General features: G+C 46.3%; 2 protein-coding genes across 2 annotated transcripts; one reads left to right on the forward strand and one right to left on the reverse strand.

Annotated features, from left to right (window-relative positions):
• Positions 1 to 3,227: 3,227 nt before the first annotated feature.
• Positions 3,228 to 7,095, forward strand: LOC123181947 (GDSL esterase/lipase At1g54790). The gene is made up of 5 exons (XM_044594369.1): positions 3,228 to 3,749; positions 4,896 to 5,096; positions 5,651 to 5,817; positions 6,085 to 6,355; positions 6,711 to 7,095. Exons 1-5 carry the CDS (start codon positions 3,512 to 3,514, stop codon positions 6,977 to 6,979), a joined length of 1,146 nt encoding a protein of 381 aa, XP_044450304.1. The 5' UTR covers positions 3,228 to 3,511; the 3' UTR covers positions 6,980 to 7,095.
• Positions 7,096 to 7,208: 113 nt separating this feature from the next.
• On the reverse strand, positions 7,209 to 8,649 carry LOC123181948 (UPF0603 protein OsI_019212, chloroplastic). Its single transcript, XM_044594370.1, has 3 exons — positions 8,147 to 8,649; positions 7,853 to 8,045; positions 7,209 to 7,745 (listed from the first exon to the last, which is right to left on the reverse strand). The coding sequence occupies exons 1-3, from the start codon at positions 8,573 to 8,575 to the stop codon at positions 7,498 to 7,500; spliced, it is 870 nt and encodes a 289-aa protein (XP_044450305.1). The 5' UTR covers positions 8,576 to 8,649; the 3' UTR covers positions 7,209 to 7,497.
• Between the last annotated feature and the right edge of the window lie 10,063 nt (positions 8,650 to 18,712).

Here is an 18,712-nt window from a genome sequence, read left to right on the forward strand (position 1 = left end):
AGGTTTCAGCAAAAGAAAATAGGAAACCGGAGGAGAGACGTCGATCGACTGAAAGCGCAGCCGGGGGTTTGTGCTCGTGTGCAACCCGCCATTGATTTAGTACTACTTGCATTTTCTTTTTTAGAAATTTTGCTGAAACCTCTGCTATGGTTAGGGCATTCCTCCGCTATGGTTGTGTCATATCAGTCCGCTGAGCAGTCCGAACACACTTTTTCCCGCAAAACGGAGACAAAGTTGGATAGCTTTGCTGGAGTCTGGACAGCAGGCACGTAGGACTATGACACCCCCGGCCCACTCAACCCACCCTCTCGGCCCTATTTTCTTCCAAACCGCCCCTTCTCCTCGCTTGTTTTACATCTGCATCTGCCTCCTTTGCCGCCGCCAATGTACCTCTCCGGCTGCCACACAGGCATTGCTGGACCTCCCCAACTAGCACCGATGCGCCCGCTTGCCTTTTACGACGGCGTCGTCCACCCAAGACCTTTCCGTAGGCAGGCACACTCCCCCCCCCCCCTCCCTGTTGACGTTGTGCATGACGGTCGCCACGTCCGGTAGGTGTTCGGTCAAATGCCATTGAGCTTATTTTCGAACGCAGTGTCGTTTTTTAGAGTATGAAGGATGGCAAGGTACTCGACCGTGAAGGATGCGTTGTTGTGCGATGCGTGGTTGGCCGTATCCACGGATTTCGGAGACAGGAGCAGAAGGGGGTCGTTTTGGCAGCACATACATAATTCGTTTCACGCGCGAAAGCACATTACACCGTACGACATGCACATCATTCATGAAATGTATACGGACAACGTTGGATGACCGGCTCCCATATCCATGTCCGCGGACTGTCCCCTATTCACGGGCAGATGCGAGAGCAAATTTGCAGGTCAGCGGTAGAGACGCCCTTGCTCGGCTTAGATAGCATGTGTTCTCGCCGTTGAAGAAGCGTGAAATTTTGCATGAATCTGGTATCAAACTAAGAAATTGTCACAGACAGAGAGAACTAAGGCCTCCTTTAGTTTAGAAGAATTTTGTAGGAATTTCATAAGATATGATTTCTATAGAAAAAATTCCTTTAGAGTCCTTTGGTTTGTAGGAATGGAATCCTATTTCTATGAAGAAATTCTTCCTATCCTTCATATTTTATAGAAAAATAAATATTAACCTAGACTCAATGGAAAAAATCCTACGATGTAAATTAATGAGCATCTCCTTTTATATTCCTACTCATAGAATTTGAGGTACATGTCATTTCATTTTCTATGACTTTCTTATTTTTATGATTTTTTTATCCTATGAACCAAAGAGGCCTAATTACGTTACCACGTCTCCGGTTCATGCGGTGGTGGTAAAAGCTCCTGATCGATCGCAGCAACGCATTCATTCGACAATCAAGCGCGCGTGGCACTGTGGCAGCAAGTAATGAAGAATGTCTGATGCTACCATGTGCGGGAGTCGCGCTAGACGACATCAGCATAAAAGCACGACAATCAGTAACACAAAAGCAAATCGCCCGCGCAGCACGCCACCACACCACCACTGCCACTTTATACCGTTGCCTTCTCTGCCGCCTATGTCCCCTCTCCCTCGTGCCACCACACCACACCAGCTTTTCTAGCAGCAAATTCAAGGCCCGTTCGTTTGCTCCCGGCGATGAGGTTTTTATTTATCTTGTTCAGAAACATTTTTTCCATGAAAAAGTAGGGATAAATCCCGGCATCTGTATCAAGCAATGCACACAACCATCTTTATTAACTACTAACTAGTCAACAAGTCCGACAAAGTAGATACATGAATCACTCCAAAGCCACCTTTCTGGCGATGTCAATCGTGACACCTAAAAAAATCTTATGAAGTGCTTTGGCGCATCCACACATCCCATCTAATCTGATGGCCACCCCAGGCTGCCTGACAACGATCTGAGGGCACCAACCGGTGCAACAGACCCTCAGCGCACGCCGTATGCGCACATTAAAAAATCGGCTGCTGCCATCTTCCGTTATCCCATCTTTAGGAGAGATCAATGAAAGTGCTTTGCCAGACCCAACTGCCGTCGACGCCAGACAGCGCCACCATCCTGCGCGCGTCCATTACACATGACCATCGCCGAGACCCGTCGTCGTCGACGCGTCAGATGCCACACCACTCCACCTTCGCGAACACCACCTGCTACCGCTGGTCCCATCCCCTTCGCCTACAAGTCCTCCAATCGAGCACCCGAACGTCCCAGGCAGCGTCTCCAAGAAGGACACAACACATGTTGTGCCGCCGCCACCCAATCCAAGGGGATTTTGTGTCTTCACCCGGGCATGGGGCGTGGTGGAGGGGAGGACGTCGACGACGCCCGCAAGAAAGAAAGGGGCGGCCGCGGTCCAGAGTTTCCTCCGGTCCGACGCCACCTCTACAAACTCCCGCCAACGCATCGGGGCTGACAACCGAGGCCGCAAGCCACCAAGTGCATCTGGAGAGAGGATACAGTGAGGAGGAGATCCACCGGCACCTCACCGCCCACGCGGTCAAGAAGCCGTCCATCCACCACCCGCGAGCGCTGCCCCCCGAGGCCGTCGCCGCCAGCCAACCGAGACCGCTGCCCCAGGTCCAAATTTCTACGCGAGGACCGGCACGACGCAATCCGCTGCCTCGCGGCCCACGCCGTCGCTGGAGACTCGCACCCCATGGATCTGGGCGCCCGCGCACGCCGCTGCAAGATCGCCGCCTCCGGGAGTTGCTGCATTGTCGCGGGGGGGGGGGGGACCCCCGCGGATCTGGGAGGCCCTACGTCGCCGCCATCGCACGCACGGGCTTGCCCGGTGCCGACCACCGACAACGGCGGAGGGGGAGGGGGTCGTTGGGGAAGATCTCGGCGGTGGCAGTTGAAGCCCCCCGTGTCGCCCGCGAGGGGGGCAGCATGAGATGGAGAGATGATGGTGGTGAGAAACTTCCCCAGCGATCCTGTTCAGAAACATAACGGAGAAACACAAAATATAATCTACAATATCTTTTAGCTCACTCATTATTATTATTTTCACTTGGAAATTCTGAGAAAACATATCCTTCAAGGAAGGATGTTGAAAGAAAAGAAAAATCCTCGCATACCCCATCAGATCTTGATAATTATCACCTGCAGCACTGAAATGGAAAATGACTTCGTTAGCCCAGAATAATCCAGCACTACAAGGGCTAAACTGCAAAAAGCAACCTACACTACACAAAAGGCAGAAGTGGAGTTGGAGCACACATTTTGCCACTTGATCATTAATGGTCTCCCCCTTCGTCACCCCTAAACAGAAATCAAATCTGCCTCCCTAAACCGCAAAGCTTCAAGCACCAGCGACCTCCCTCCATCTCCGTCCCTTCTACTCTTCTCACCCATCTCCCCTCCCTCCCATGGCTGGAGTAAACACGAACCACAAGGATAGTACAAAGTAGTGCAGCGGAGTGGCGTGGGGAGCTGGTCAAGCGCAGCAGCCTAGCTCAGCTCCATCCTCACAGCATCCAACCTCCAACCACCGCCGCGACCATGCGTGCCGCCGTGGCGCTCCTCCTCGCCGCCGTCCTCTGCCTCGGCGGCGGCGGTGCGGCGTCCGCGTCGCCGGACTTCGACTACCCGGCGGCGTTCAACTTCGGCGACTCCAACTCCGACACGGGCGGCCGCATCGCCGCGGGCTTCGAGCCCATGCCCCCGCCCTACGGCTCCACCTTCTTCGGCGCCCCCTCCGGCCGCTTCTCCGACGGCCGCCTCATCCTCGACTTCCTCAGTGAGCATCCCCTCCCCCTCCCGACCCCCATCGATTCCCGGCCCGGCTCGTCTCCACATCCACGCTTCGTCACCATCTGCATCTCACCACCACCACGAGCGTCGGTGTTGACGAAAGGAATCATCGTGTCGTAGACTGTCCAAATGGCTTGTCAGTGCGTGATTTTGCGTGTGCTCCTCTGGATGTTGCAGCAGCAGCACGAAACGAATCGGTGTACGGGTGATACTACCACCGTCTACGGCCGATCATTTCCTTGATGGCAGCGTGCACATCTCCGCCGGGTCCAGCCGGTGGTTGGAGCAAAAGGGCGAATTGGTTAGGATTGTCCTTTGCCGGACAGGTCAAACGCACCCCCGGGGCGGTGGTTAGGAGTGGAGATCGACGCGCCACTCTGCGGCCGGTCCTTGGTAGTTGCATTCACTGTTCTAACACTATGCTAGTGGAATTGTGCTGGATGTGAGGTGAGGGGTCCAGTTCCGTTCGTGCGGTTTGGCACCCCTGATTGTTCTAACATTTTGGTGAGATCGTGTGGATCTGTGGGGGAAAGGAGGTGCCGATTCTTGACAGAATTCTGTTCATCCAGTGTATAGAATTAGCTTTGTCACGGTCCGGGTGCGGGGTGCCTACCTTCCTGGCTGTAGTGAGCGAGACCTATCATGTGCTCTCATTTAACTAGTTTTTCAAGGCCAATACTTTGCACCTAACTAGTTTAAATCATTACAAGGCCAAGTGATGATGGGCGTTTGGAGGAGTGGCTAAGAAGCAAACAAATGGCTTGCACAGTTCTCTTTGTAGGAACAGCATTTTCCACATAGTTAGGCTCTTGACCATTGATCACTAACTCTTAGCATGAATTCCATTATTTGACGGCAATAAGTGGAATGGAAAACAATTTTGCAGTATCAATTTCATCGCCACAAATAAAATTTATGCAAAGTTGAATATCAGATAAGCCTATTCAGTTGAGTTGCTCATATCAGGAGGTGTGCTTTAGGGGGCTATTGCGTTATATTTTGTTTGAAATGCTGATCCCACTGATCATTGATTTTCTTGATATGGCTAACAAGCTATGTCTCTTAGTTTTGTCAAAGAATAAAATGCAATGGTCTGTTATCTGATATCTGTTTCTTGAATTTCCCCTTGTAGTGGATGCGATGGATATGCCATTCCTCAATGCATACTTGGATTCTCTTGGTGCGCCTAACTTCCGGGCAGGTGTTAATTTTGCTCAAGCTGGCTGTTCGATTACTCCAGCAAGTGCAACATCTGTCAGCCCGTTTTCATTTGGTCTTCAGATTAAGCAATTCTTTGCCTTCAAGGAAAAAGTCACTAGCCTGCTCTCCAAAGGTATGACCGATTAACAGGTTGTCTTGTATGCCACATCTTTGGATATTTGTGGAATGCAAAGCAATACAGATATGTATTCTGTAGTATCCTAGTAGCATTTATTCTTCAGTAGAACTCTTGACTAAATTTGGATGTGACTCGCCAGCTGTTGTAAAGACTTCTTGCAAAAAATCTGAACTCATGAAAGATCTCAGCAGAACAATTGGAACCATCAAACTGGATAAGTAGGCATTGTTGATTGAATACCATGTTTGTGCACCTAATTTCTGCATTTCACCAGAATATATTAGACAATACAACATAGGATAACATTCATAACACATTTGAAATTATTGTACCGAGTACAATCAGAAAATCTAAAGATTGATGTCGTAATAGGTCTAGGATTGTCCTCTTTGAATAGTCTGACGAGCATCAGTTGTGGTACAAAGTTCCAAGAGTATATATCAACTGATGAGTAAATAATGATAAGCTCCTCGATACAACAGATAACCATCCAATGCTTTTGATTCACCAATTCAGACTATGGAACTCTTCTTATTATATTTTTACAGGAGATAGGTACCGTCGGTATATTCCTCAGTTGGATTACTTTTCGAAGGGACTCTACATGTTTGATATAGGTCAAAATGACCTTGCTGGTCAATTCTACTCCAGAACAGAGGACCAAGTCATTGCATCCATTCCGACTATTTTGTTGGAATTTGAAACTGGGCTCAAGGTTTGTAAATACATAGTGCTTGATGGTTCCATTTTTTTTCAGTCCATGGACTAATTGTCATTTTGCCTCATTGCACTTTGGTAATCACATTGTTAATAGAGGTAAAAATCTCTGTTGTAGTTAATATAGGTTTCAGATTCTGTATCATGTATATCTTGGTATTACTCTTGAGTTATATACTTTTTCAAATAAGTGCCTCACATTTAGTATATTTTTCTTCATTTCTAATACAACCAAACACCCCCTATGTGTTCCTTGTTATTTCAGACTCTATACGATCAGGGTGCCAGGAAGTTCTGGATTCACAACACAGGTCCTCTTGGCTGCTTACCTCAAAACATAGATCTTTTTGGCAAAGACCCAACACAACTGGATGAACTTCATTGTGTAGCAAAGCACAATCGTGCTGCAAAGATTTTCAACTTACAGCTGCATGCACTTTGCACAAAGTTGAGAGGCCAGTTTGCTGGAGCTAATATCACTTACATCGACATCTACTCCATCAAATATGCCCTGATTGGCAATTACTCTCGATATGGTATGCAAACTAGAGTTAACCACATTCTCTTGTTATCAAGAAAACCAAGCATAAAAAATCATTTGGACTTGTCAGTATATCATATCAATAGGGTCTAGGAAGATGTTTCAAGATTACTAATCATGCTTCAAATATGATTATCATTTGGAGTAAAAGAGAGGAAACAGTGACGCTTTAGATTTTGGCTCTTTGCTCATGCTGTCTTCTAGTTTCTCAACTTTCTTGTGCTAGGGATTTTTACATATGCTGAATTATCAGTTTTCATGATACCTCATCGTCGGAATATCAACGCAGTAATATTCTTAACGATTATAGAAGTAATGTTTTTTAAATTCCCACTTTCAAACTTTTACAGGATTTGAAAGTCCCACCGAAGCATGCTGTGGATACGGAGGACCACCCCTGAATTATGATGGCCGAGTGCCGTGTGGACAGACGAAATCTGTTAACGGTAATCTCGTAACCGCGAAAGGATGCAGTGACAGCACTGAGTATGTCAACTGGGATGGAATACATTACACGGAAGCTGCAAATTTCCACGTTACATCGCAGATTCTGACCGGGAAGTACTCAGATCCTCCGTTCGTCGACAAGATGCCATTCCTTATAAAACCGAGGTTCTAATGAGCGGGTATTTATTCCCACAACTGAATTAGTAAACCAATGTAATGTTGTATTGACCACAACAGATGTATTATTTATCACATGTCAATAATCACATATAGCTTCTTTTTTCATTAGTTTAAACCATGTTCTTCCCTGTTCTCTCTGTATGCAAAATTACTCGAAATTTCGTTGTAGCATGCAAGTTTTTGCTTCACATTTTGCAAGCAATTGAAGCTACTAAAGAATCTTGGCAAGAAAGAGTAGATTTGCATCCAGATTAATCACCAGTAATCACATTATCCAGTTGAGCTATCGTAAGAAGAATTAATACGTCCTGTTTGGGTGAGATTTTCTTTTTCCGAATCCTGCGGGAACTGAAGTGTGTGCTCTGTAAAATTTCCTAGTTCCAAACAGGCAAACATTGCACACGAGCGCGGGTGCGCTTGCATTGATCTCTCTCTGTTCACTTCTAAAATTCGAGCAGAAAACTGGGGGAATATCAAAAATTACTGTACTGTACACTGCACGCTGCTGGATCACTTCTTGGAGATGTAGGCGTAGTACTGCGCCATGGGCACGACGAAGGCGATGACGAGCAGGCCGCCCACGACGAGCGTGAACTGGCCGCGCTTCTCTTCCGTCTCCTCCTTGCTCTTGAAGTTGGACTCCCGCTTGCTCTCCTGGAACGCCGGCCCGCCCGGGTCCGGCAGCCCGTCGATCGCCGCCACCAGCCGCTTCGCCGTCGAGAAGATGGCCTCGTTGTACTTCTCGTCCGTCGCCAGCACTGCAATGCATGCGAGCATATCAAACGCTCATGCTCCGTCGCGGCCGTAGTGATGAACATCGTAGCATTTGACGGCCATTAGGGGCAAGGGGAAGGTAATTACGTACCTGGGAGGTTCTCGGAGACGGTGGCGTCGAGGATGGCGTCGCCGACGGCCTGCACGAAGGCCGGGCCGCCGGTGATGGCGCCCTCCTTCTGGCTGGTGACCAGCACCACGATCCCCTTGTTGCTGCCGTCCTCCACCGTCGGGTACCACTTCTCCAGCACTTGGTCCGCGTACTCGAACGCGTCGGCTTTGCTCTGCACAGATACACGTACCCAATGCGAGAGCATGAGTGAGCTAGCTTAGCCGGCCGCCGGCGACGAGCTGCTTACTGATCGAGACCAGACAGTACACGTACCGTGAGCTTGCGGACGGTGACGAAGTTGATCCGGATGTTCTTGCGGGCCTCGAGGTCGCGGGCGAGGCGCTTCACGTCGGACTTGGTCACGCGGCTGAGCACGCCGGCGTCGTCCACCACGTACGTGTCTGCCGGCGGCCCGTCGTTGAGCACGTCGAACTCCGACGCCGCGGCCGGCGCGGGCGCGGGCGACAGGGTGAGGGCCAGGGACAGCGCCGCGGCGGCGAGGCCGTGGTGCAAGAACGACGCCCAGCTCCCGACGCCGCCGTCGCCGTCTCCGCGCCAGGCGACGCCCGCCTGCGCCTGCGCCTGCTTCTTGAGCGAGCAGGAGACGGCGGGCCTGCTGCAGGGGACGGCGGCGGGGGCCGCTGGCTTCCTGGAGACCCGGAGCGGGCCGAGCAATGCGGAGGGGGAGAGGAGGGTCTCCATGGCCGCGGACGCGGAGCGGGAGGTTTTGGGGGTTGTGCGGGGCTGAGATCACGCCGGAGTTGCTCTGCCGCGTCCATTTTGTTTGTGCGAGCGGCGTCACTCGAGTCGGATCGTGATTGGGTGGCTGGGATTCCGGAGCCGGATAAGGCGGGCGCCAGCGTGGACGCCCGGACATGTCTGTCCCTATCACGATGCGATGGAGTTCGCAGTTTGCGTAGCTATGGGTTTTCTCTGCTGTTTGTGTCTACAGACTAGAGAGATGGTGAACGGAAATGAAAAGATCCAAAGATAACCAATAACCAATAAGCAAAGAAGCGACGCAAATGCGAGCAGCAAACAGAGACTAAAGATTTGAGTTAGGGCCGCTCAGCACAGAGAAGCTAGCAGAACAGACCTGCTTCGATTGATCATCGATCGACACCTCCAGGAGGCATCACCACATCAGTCAAGCCTCACCATCGATATCCTCGTTATTTTCTCCAGTCGCAGGGGAGCAAACGCATCTCCCTGCGCTCCATCGGCGTAAGAGCATCTCCAACACACGTGATATATAAACGCCGCCCTGAAAAATTAATGGTTTTACGCACGCTACCACTCCGGGCGCTTCAGTGGAGGCGCAAAAACCGCGCGTGCGACATAACTAGTTCAGCGCGCGGGTCGAAATGCCATCGCCGCTGTTTATTTGCTGCGCGCGCTCCCGCGCGCTGGACACTCGAGCGCCCGTTCACAACTTCCACCTACCCCATTCAGCCGCTCCCGCCGCCGCCGCCCGCGCCATCCCATTCTTTCGGCAACCGTTCCGGCGCTTTCTCGGCCTATCCCCGCGCCGCCGCTGCTTCCTCCGTTTCCCTCTAGTCACCGCCGCCCCTCGCGCGCGGCAGTCCTTCGACAACAGTGCCCGGCCGTCCACTGCCGCTCGGCGCCCGCAAGGTGTTCGACAGAACGCTTGCAAGGTATGTATTGCTTCAACTTCACATTTTTTACATGAATTTGGTGCATGTTGTTTGTAGTTTTTATAGCCTATTTTAAATTGAACATTGTAGATGAGTTCGTCATATGATTCTTCCTAAGAAGAATTTGATATGGAAGAAGAGGAGGATCTTGCAATGATCCTAACTATGCACATCAATAAAAAACCGAAGCACAGTGGTTCGGTTATGGGTCGGCAGAAAATTTGGAGGCATAGGATCGATGCCCACAACAGATTGATCAGGCACTATTTTGCGGATAATCCCGTGTACCCCCAGTCGTACTTCCGGCGCCGGCTTAGGATGAGCACCGAGTTGTTCAGACGCATTGCAGAGGAACTAGCGAGCCATGACCGGTTTTTTCAGCAAAGTTGGAATGCCGCCGGAGAGCTCGGGCATAGCACCTTTCAGAAGGTGACAACCGCTTTGCGTATGTTGTCATACGGTATCCCAGCTGATCTAGTTGATGATCACTTGGCCATGGGTGAGAGTCAAGCCATCATGTGTGTCAAGCGCTTCGCAGTCGGAATTATGCAAGTGTTTGGCTAGGAATATTTGAGATCTCCCAATGCTGAAGACGCCGCAAGGCTATTGGAAATGAACAAAGCTCGCGGCTTCCCAGCTATACTTGGCTCAATAGATTGCATGCATTGTAGTTGGAAGAATTGTCCTAAGGCATGGCATGGCCAATTCCATGGCCAAAAAAAAGGTTCCACTATAATCCTTGAAGCGATCAAGAGACTTGGATTTGGCATGCTTTTTATGGAATGCCTGGATCTTTGAATGACATCAACGTTGTTAATCGGTCACCACTGATGAATAAGATTGCAAATGGTGAACTGCCACCGGTGCAGTTTGTAGCAAATGACCGTACATACAACTATGGCTACTATCTTGCAGATGACATCTACCCGAAGTGGCAAACATTTGTGAAGCCATTGAAAAAACCGGAAGGTAAGATAAATCTTGATTTCCACAATGTTCAAGCGGCGGTGAAAAATAGACGATCAACGCGCTGCAGACGCTTTTTTAGCACGCCGCGCGTTGGGCGGCGAAGATGCTCAAGGAGCACAGGACACTGTCACGGCCACGCCTACACCCAGACGATATATTTTTTACTATATGTCGCTTGTAGCGACCCCGAAGGGAGCTCTTGCCTCCAGAGCCGGCCCAGCACATGTTTTTCTTTTTTTATTACTTTTATTTGGTTATATTTATAAAATTGACACTATTTTGCTTAGATTTAAACACATTCACAGCGCGTTTAGAAAATGTTTATACAATGGGTGTGGCTAGGTCTTAGTTGAGGAGACTTAACCAAGTCTCAGTCAAGTGACATAGTATAAGAAGAAGAAAAATTAAACTGAAAAGAAAGAAAATGTGTACGAATCTTCATGCAAGATCAAAGAAATATACCATCGACTGAGACATACCGAAGTCGAAGTCGACTAAGACTTAGCAAAACTGTTATACAATATAAAAGAACGTTCACATAATTAAAAAAAGTGTGACATTTAAAAAATGCTCACATGTTTCAAAAAATGTTTGTGTCATTTTAAAGAAAACTCTATACAGTGCGAAAAAAGTTCATGTGCTTCAAGAAAAACGTTTCTTATCATTCAAAAAATGTATGTGACATTTCAAAAAAGTTAACATGTTTAAAAAATAAATGTATCATGACATTTAAAAAATGTGTTTATACAATGTAAAGAAATATGTTTGTGTAGTACAAAAAACATTTAAGTACCATTCAGGAAACTGTGCTTGACATTTTAAAGAAATATTCACGTATTGCAAAACAATGTTCTTGACATTTTAGAAAAAAATTACTATGAATGTTCTAATAGTTTAAAGACATGTTTCATGCTATTAAAAAAAGTTCGCCATGTATTTGATTAATATGCATTTGAATTTTTTCCAAAACAAGTACATTTGAAAAGAAATATACATCATGTATTAAAAATGTTCTATGTATACCAGAAAAATGTTTCACATATATACTAAAAATATACAATGTGTAGTAAAACAAGAACTGTGTTGAAAAAAAAACAAGAAAAGAAGAAAACTAGTCAAGAAACATAGAAAAATGAAGAAAATCATTGAAGGAAAAAGAAAATTCGATAAGAAAAAAACATAGAGGAAAAATAAAAAAACTCGAGCCACATGCGCTACAGTAGTGGTCGACCCACTCCCTCACTGATGGGGAACGTTGCATGAAAATCAAAAAATTTCCTACAAAACACCCAAGATCCAATCTAGAAGATGTATAGCTACGAGAGGGGAGTGTGTCTACATACCCTTGTAGACCGAAAGCGTTAGCGTCATAACGCAGTTGATGTAGTCGTACTCTTCACGATCCAATCCGATCTAGTGCTGAACGGACGACACTTCCGAGTTTAGCACACGTACGGCTCGGCGACGTCCTCACCTTCTTGATCCAGCAAGGGAGGGAGAGGAGGTAGATGAGATCTGAACCAACATGACGTCGTGGTGGTGGTGGTGGTAACGGAATTCCGGCTGGGCTTCACCAAGCGCGTACCGATGAAACGTGTGAGGAGTTAGCAGAGGTAACAGGCAAAGGTCGAAGGGGGGCTGCCCCAACGTCTCCCCACCTTTATATAGGCGTGGAGGGGGCTGGTGGCTTGCCCTCCAAGGCCCTAGGGTCGTTGGTCAAAGGGGGAGGAAGGAAATCCCTCCTTTCCTTCCCCACGGATCGCTATCCCCCTTTTAGGGATTCTGATCTTATCCCTTCGGGATATGATACTATTCCTTTTAAGGGAGGATCTTGGTGCGTCTAGACCAGGGTTGTGAGGACATTCCCCACTACCCACGTTCATGTGGGTCCTCCCATGCAGGTGGTCTTTGATACGTCCATTTTGCATATTGCTTTTATATTGATATTTATTGCATTATGGGCTGTTATTACATGTTATGGCACAATACTTATACCTTTTCTCTCTTATTCTACAAGGTTTACATGAAGAGGAAGAATGCCGACAGCTGGAATTCTGGACTGGAAAAGGAGCAAATATTTGAAGGAAATATGCCCTAGAGGCAATAATAAAGTTATTATTTATTTCCTTATATCATGATAAATGTTTATTATTCATGCTAGAATTGTATTAGCCGGAAACATGATACATGTGTAAATACATAGACAAACAGAGTGTCACTAGTATGCCTCTACTTGACTAGCTCGTTGATCAAAGATGGTTATGTTTCCTAGCCATAGACATGAGTTGTCATTTGATTAACGGGATCACATCATTAGGAGAATGATGTGATTGACTTGACCCATTCCGTTAGCTTAGCACTTGATCCTTTAGTATGTTGCTATTGCTTTCTTCATGACTTATACATGTTCCTATGACTATGAGATTATGCAACTCCCGTTTACCGGAGGAACACTTTGTGTGCTACCAAACGTCACAACGTAACTGGGTGATTATAAAGGTGCTCTACAGGTGTCTCCAAAGGTACTTGTTGAGTTGGCGTATTTCGAGATTGGGATTTGTCACTCCGATTGTCGGAGAGGTATCTCTGGGCCCACTTGGTAATGCACATTACTATAAGCCTTGCAAGCATTGTAACATATGAGTTAGTTGCGGGCTGATGTATTACAGAACGAGTAAAGAGACTTGCCGGTAACGAGATTGAACTAGGTATTGAGATACCGACGATCGAATCTCGGGCAAATAACATACCGATGACAAAGGGAACAACGTATGTTGTTATGCGGTTTGACCGATAAAGATCTTCGTAGAATATGTGGGAGCCACTATCAGCATCTAGGTTCCTCTATTGGTTATTGACCGGAGACGTGTCTCGTTCATGTCTACATAGTTCTCGAACCCGTAGGGTCCGCACGCTTAAAGTTCGGTGACGATCGGTATTATGAGTTTATGTGATTTGATGTATCGAAGGTAGTTCGGAGTCCCGTATGAGATCGGGGACATGACGAGGAGTCTCGAAATGGTCGAGACGTAAAGATCGATATATTGGACGACTATATTCGGACATCGAAAAGGTTCCGAGTGATTCGGTTATTTTTCGGGGGTACCGGGGAGTTACGGGAATACGAGGAAGAAGTAATGGGCCTCATGGGCCAAGTGGTGGAAGGGAGGAGGCAGGGCGCGCGGCCCCCCTAGCCCAAACCGAATTGGACTAGGGGGCCGGCCCCCCTTTCCTCCTTTTCCTCCCTCTCCTTCCTTCTCCTTCTCCTCCTTCCTTTCCTCCTCCTAGTAGGAGTAGGAAAGGGGAGTCCTACTCCTACTAGGAGGAGGACTCCTCCTGGCGCGCCCTACAGGGGTCGGCCGGCCTCCCCCTTGCTCCTTTATATACGGGGGCACCTCTAGACACAACAATTGATCATTGATCTCTTAGCCGTGTGCGGTGTCCCCCTCCACCATAATCCACCTCGATCATATCGTAGCGGTGCTTAGGCGAAGCCCTGCGTCGGTAGCATCATCATCATCGTCATCACGCCGTCGTGCTGACGAAACTCTCCCTCGAAGCTCTGCTGGATCGGAGTTCGTGGGGCGTCATCGAGCTGAACGTGTGCTGAACTCGGAGGTGCCGTGCGTTCGGTACTTGGATCGGTCGGATCGTGAAGACGTACGACTACATCAACCGCGTTGTGCTAACGCTTCCGCTTTCGGTCTACGAGGGTATGTGGACACACTCTCCCCTCTCGTTGCTATGCATCACCATGATCTTGCGTGTGCGTAGGAAATTTTAAAATTACTACGTTCCCCAACAGTGGCATCCGAGCTAGGTTTTATGTGTAGATGTTATATGCATGAGTAGAACACAAGTGAGTTGTGGGCGATACAAGTCATACTGCTTACCAGCATGTCATACTTTGGTTCGGCGGTATTGTTGGATGAAGTGGCCCGGACCGACATTACGCGTACGCTTACGCGAGACTGGTTCTACCGACGTGCTTTGCACACAGGTGGCTAGCGGGTGTCAGTTTCTCCAACTTTAGTTGAACCGAGTGTGGCTACGCCCGGTCCTTGAGAAGGTTAAAACAGCACTAACTTGACGAACTATCGTTGTGGTTTTGATGCATAGGTAAGAACGGTTCTTGCTCAGCCCGTAGCAGCCACGTAAAACTTGCAACAACAAAGTAGAGGACGTATAACTTGTTTTTGCAGGGCATGTTGTGATGTGATATGGTCAATACGTGATGAGATATAAGTTGTTGTATGAGATGATCATGTTTTGTTAAAGTTATCGGCAACTGGCAGAAGCCTTATGGTTGTCTCTTTATTGCATAAGATGCAAGCGCCAAATAATTGCTTTACTTTATCGCTATGCGATAGCAATAGTTGCAATAGCAATAGTTGGCGAGACGACCATGTGACGACACATTGATATAGATCAAGATGATGGAGATCATGGTGTCATGCCGGTGACAATGGAGATCATGACAGTACTTTGGAGATGGAGATTAAAAGCACAAGATGATGATGGCCATATCATGTCACATATTATGATTGCATGTGATGTTTATCTTTTATACATCTTATTTTGCTTAGTTCGGCGGTAGCTTTATAAGATGACCCCTTACTAAATTTCAAGGTAAAAGTGTTCTCCCTGAGTATGCACCGTTGCCAAAGTTTGTCGTGCCGAGACACCACGTGATGATCGGGTGTGATAAGCTCTACGTTCATCTACAACGGGTGCAAGACAGTTTTGCACACGCAGAATACTCGGGTTAAACTTGACGAGCCTAGCATATGCAGATATGGCCTCGAAACACTGAGACCGAAAGGTCGAGTGTGAATCATATAGTAGATATGATCAACATAGTGATGTTCACCATTGAAAACTACTCCATCTCACGTGATGATCGGACATGGTTTAGTTGATATGGATCACGTGATCACTTAGATGATTCGAGGGATGTCTATCTAAGTGGGAGTTCTTAAGTAATATGATTAATTGAAATTTAATTTATCATGAACTTAGTCCTGGTAGTATTAGCATATCTATGTTGTAGATCAATAGCTCGCGATGTTGCTCCCCGTTTAATTTTTATATGTTCCTAGAGAAAACTAAGTTGAATGATGTTAGTAGCAATGATGCGGATTGGATCCGTGATCTGAGGTTTATCCTCATTGCTGCACAGAAGAATTATGTCCTTGATGCACCGCTAGGTGACAGACCTATTGCAGGAGCAGATGCAGACGTTATGAACGTTTTGACAAATGCTCGGTATGATGACTACTTGATAGTTAAGTGCACCATGCTTTACGGCTTAGAACCAAGACTTCAAAAATGTTTTGAATGCCACAGAGCATATAAGATGTTCCAAGTGTTGAAATTGGTATTTCATACTCATGCCCGTGTCGAGAGGTATGAGACCTCTGACAATACTTTGCCTACAAGATGGAGGAGAATAGCTCAACCAGTGAGCATGTGCTCAGATTGTCTGGGTACTACAATTGCTTGAATCAAGTGGGAGTTAATCTTCTAGATAAGATAGTAATTGACAGAATTCTCTAGTCACTATCACCAAGTTGTTAGAACTTCGTGATGAACTATAATATGCAAGGGATGACGAAAGTAATTCCTGAGCTCTTCGCGATGCTGAAATCGACGAAGGTAGAAATCAAGAAAGAGCATCAAGTGTTGATGGTTAACAAGACCACTAGTTTCAAGTAAAGGGACAAAGGGAAGAAAAGGGAACTTCAAGAAGAACGGAAAGCAAGTTGCTGCTCAAGTGAAAAAGCCCAAGTCTGGACCTAAGCCTGAAACTGAGTGCTAATACTGCAAAGGGACTGGTCACTGGAAGCGGAACTGCCCCAAGTATTTGGTGGACAAGAAGGATGGCAAAGTGAACAAAGCTATATTTGATATACATGTTATTGATGTGTACTTTACTAGTGTTTATAGCAACCCCTCGGTATTTGATACTGGTTCAGTTGCTAAGAGTAGTAACTCGAAACGGGAGTTGCAGAATGAACATAGACTAGTTAAGGGTGAAGTGACGATGTGTATTGGAAGTGGTTCCAAGATTGATATGATCATCATCGCACACTCCCTATACTTTCGGGATTAGTGTTAAACCTAAATAAATGTTATTTGGCGTTTGCGTTGAGCATGAATATGATTTGATCATGTTTATTGCAATACGGTTATTCATTTAAAGTCAGAGAATAATTATTGTTCTGTTTACATGAATAAAACCTTCGATGGTCATACACCCAATGAAAATAGTTTGTTGGATCTCGATCGTAGTGATACACATATTCATAATATTGAAGCCAAAAGATGCAAAGTTAATAATGATAGTGCAACTTATTTGTGGCACTGCCGTTTAGGTCATATTGGTGTAAAGCGCATGAAAAACTCCATGCTGATGGGATTTTGGAATCACTTGATGCTTGCGAACCATGCCTTATGGGCAAGATGACTGAAACTCCGTTCTCCGGAACAATGGAGCGAGCAACTGACTTATTGGAAATAATACATACTGCTGTATGCAGTCCGATGAGTGTTGAGGCTCGCGGCGTGTATCGTTATTTTCTAAACTTCACAGATGATTTGAGCAGACATGGGTATATCTACTTGATGAAACATAAGTCTGAAATATTTGAAAAGTTCAAAGAATTTTAGAGTGAAGTAGAAAATCATCGTAACAAGAAAATAAAGTTTCTATGATCTGATCGTGGAGGAGAATATTTGAGTTATGAGTTTGGTCTTCATGTGAAACAATGTGGAATAGTTTCGCAACACACGCCACTTGGAACACCATAGTGTAATGGTGTGTCCGAACATCGTAACCGTACTTTATTAGATATGGTGCGATCTATGATGTCTCTTACCGATCTACCACTATCATTTTGGGGTTATGCATTAGAGACAGCTACATTCACGTTAAATAGGGCACCATCTAAATCCGTTGAGACGACACCGTATGAACTATGATTTGGCAAGAAACCTAAGCTGTCGTTTCTTAAAGTTTGAGGTTGCAATGCTTATGTGAAAAAGTTTCAAAATGATAAGATCAAACCCAAATCGGAGAAGTGCGTCTTCATAGGATACCCGAAAGAAAATGTTGGGTACACCTTCTATCATAGATCCGAAGGCAAGATATTCGTTGCTGAGAATGGATCCTTTCTAGAGAAGGAGTTTCTCTCGAAAGAAGTGAGTGAGAGGAAAGTAGAACTTGATGAGGTAATAGTACCTTCTCCCGAATTGGAAAATAGTTCATCACTGAAATCAGTTCTAGTGATGCCTACACCAATTAGTGAGGAAGATTAATGATGATGATCATGAAACTTTAGATCAAGTTACTACCGAACCTCGTAGGTCAACCAGAGTACGGTCCGCACCAGAGTGGTATGGTAATCCGGTTCTGGAGGTCATATTACTTGACCATGATGAACCTACGAGCTATGAGGAAGCGATGATGAGCCCAGATTCCGCGAAATGGCTTGAGGCCATGAAATCAGAGATAGGATCCATGTATGAGAACAAAGTGTGGACTTTGGTTGACTTGCCCGATGATCGGCAAGCCATTGAGAATAAATGGATCTTCAAGAGGAAGACGAACACTGATAGTAGTGTTACTATCTACAAAGCTCGAATTGTCGCGAAAATGTTTTCGACAAGTTCAAGGTGTTGACTACAATGAGATTTTCTCACTTGTATCGATGCTTAAAAGTCTGTCCGAATCATGTTAGCAATTGCCGCATTTTATGAAATTTGGCAAATGGATGTCAAACCTGCATTCCTTAATGGATTTATTAAAGAAGAGTTGTATATGATGCAACCAGAAGGTTTTGTCAATCCAAAAGATGCTAACAAAGTGTGTGAGCACCAGTGATCCATTTATGGACTGGTGCAAGCATCTCGGAGTTGAAATGTACGCTTTGATAGTGTGATCAAATCATCTAGTTTTATACAGACTTGCGGTGAAGCCTATGTTTACAAGAAAGTGAGTGGGAGCACTACAACATTTCTGATAAATATATGTGAATGACATATTGTTGATCGGAAATAATGTAGAATTTTCTGGAAAGCATAAAAGAGTATTTGAAAGGAGTTTTTCAAATAAAGACCTCGGTGAAGCTGCTTACATATTGAGCATCAAGATATATAGAGATAGATCAAGACTCTTGATAAGTTTTTTCAATGAGTACATACCTTGACAAGATTT

Source organism: Triticum aestivum, chromosome 1D, assembly GCF_018294505.1.
Source record: "Triticum aestivum cultivar Chinese Spring chromosome 1D, IWGSC CS RefSeq v2.1, whole genome shotgun sequence".
Classification (NCBI taxonomy): domain Eukaryota; kingdom Viridiplantae; phylum Streptophyta; class Magnoliopsida; order Poales; family Poaceae; genus Triticum; species Triticum aestivum.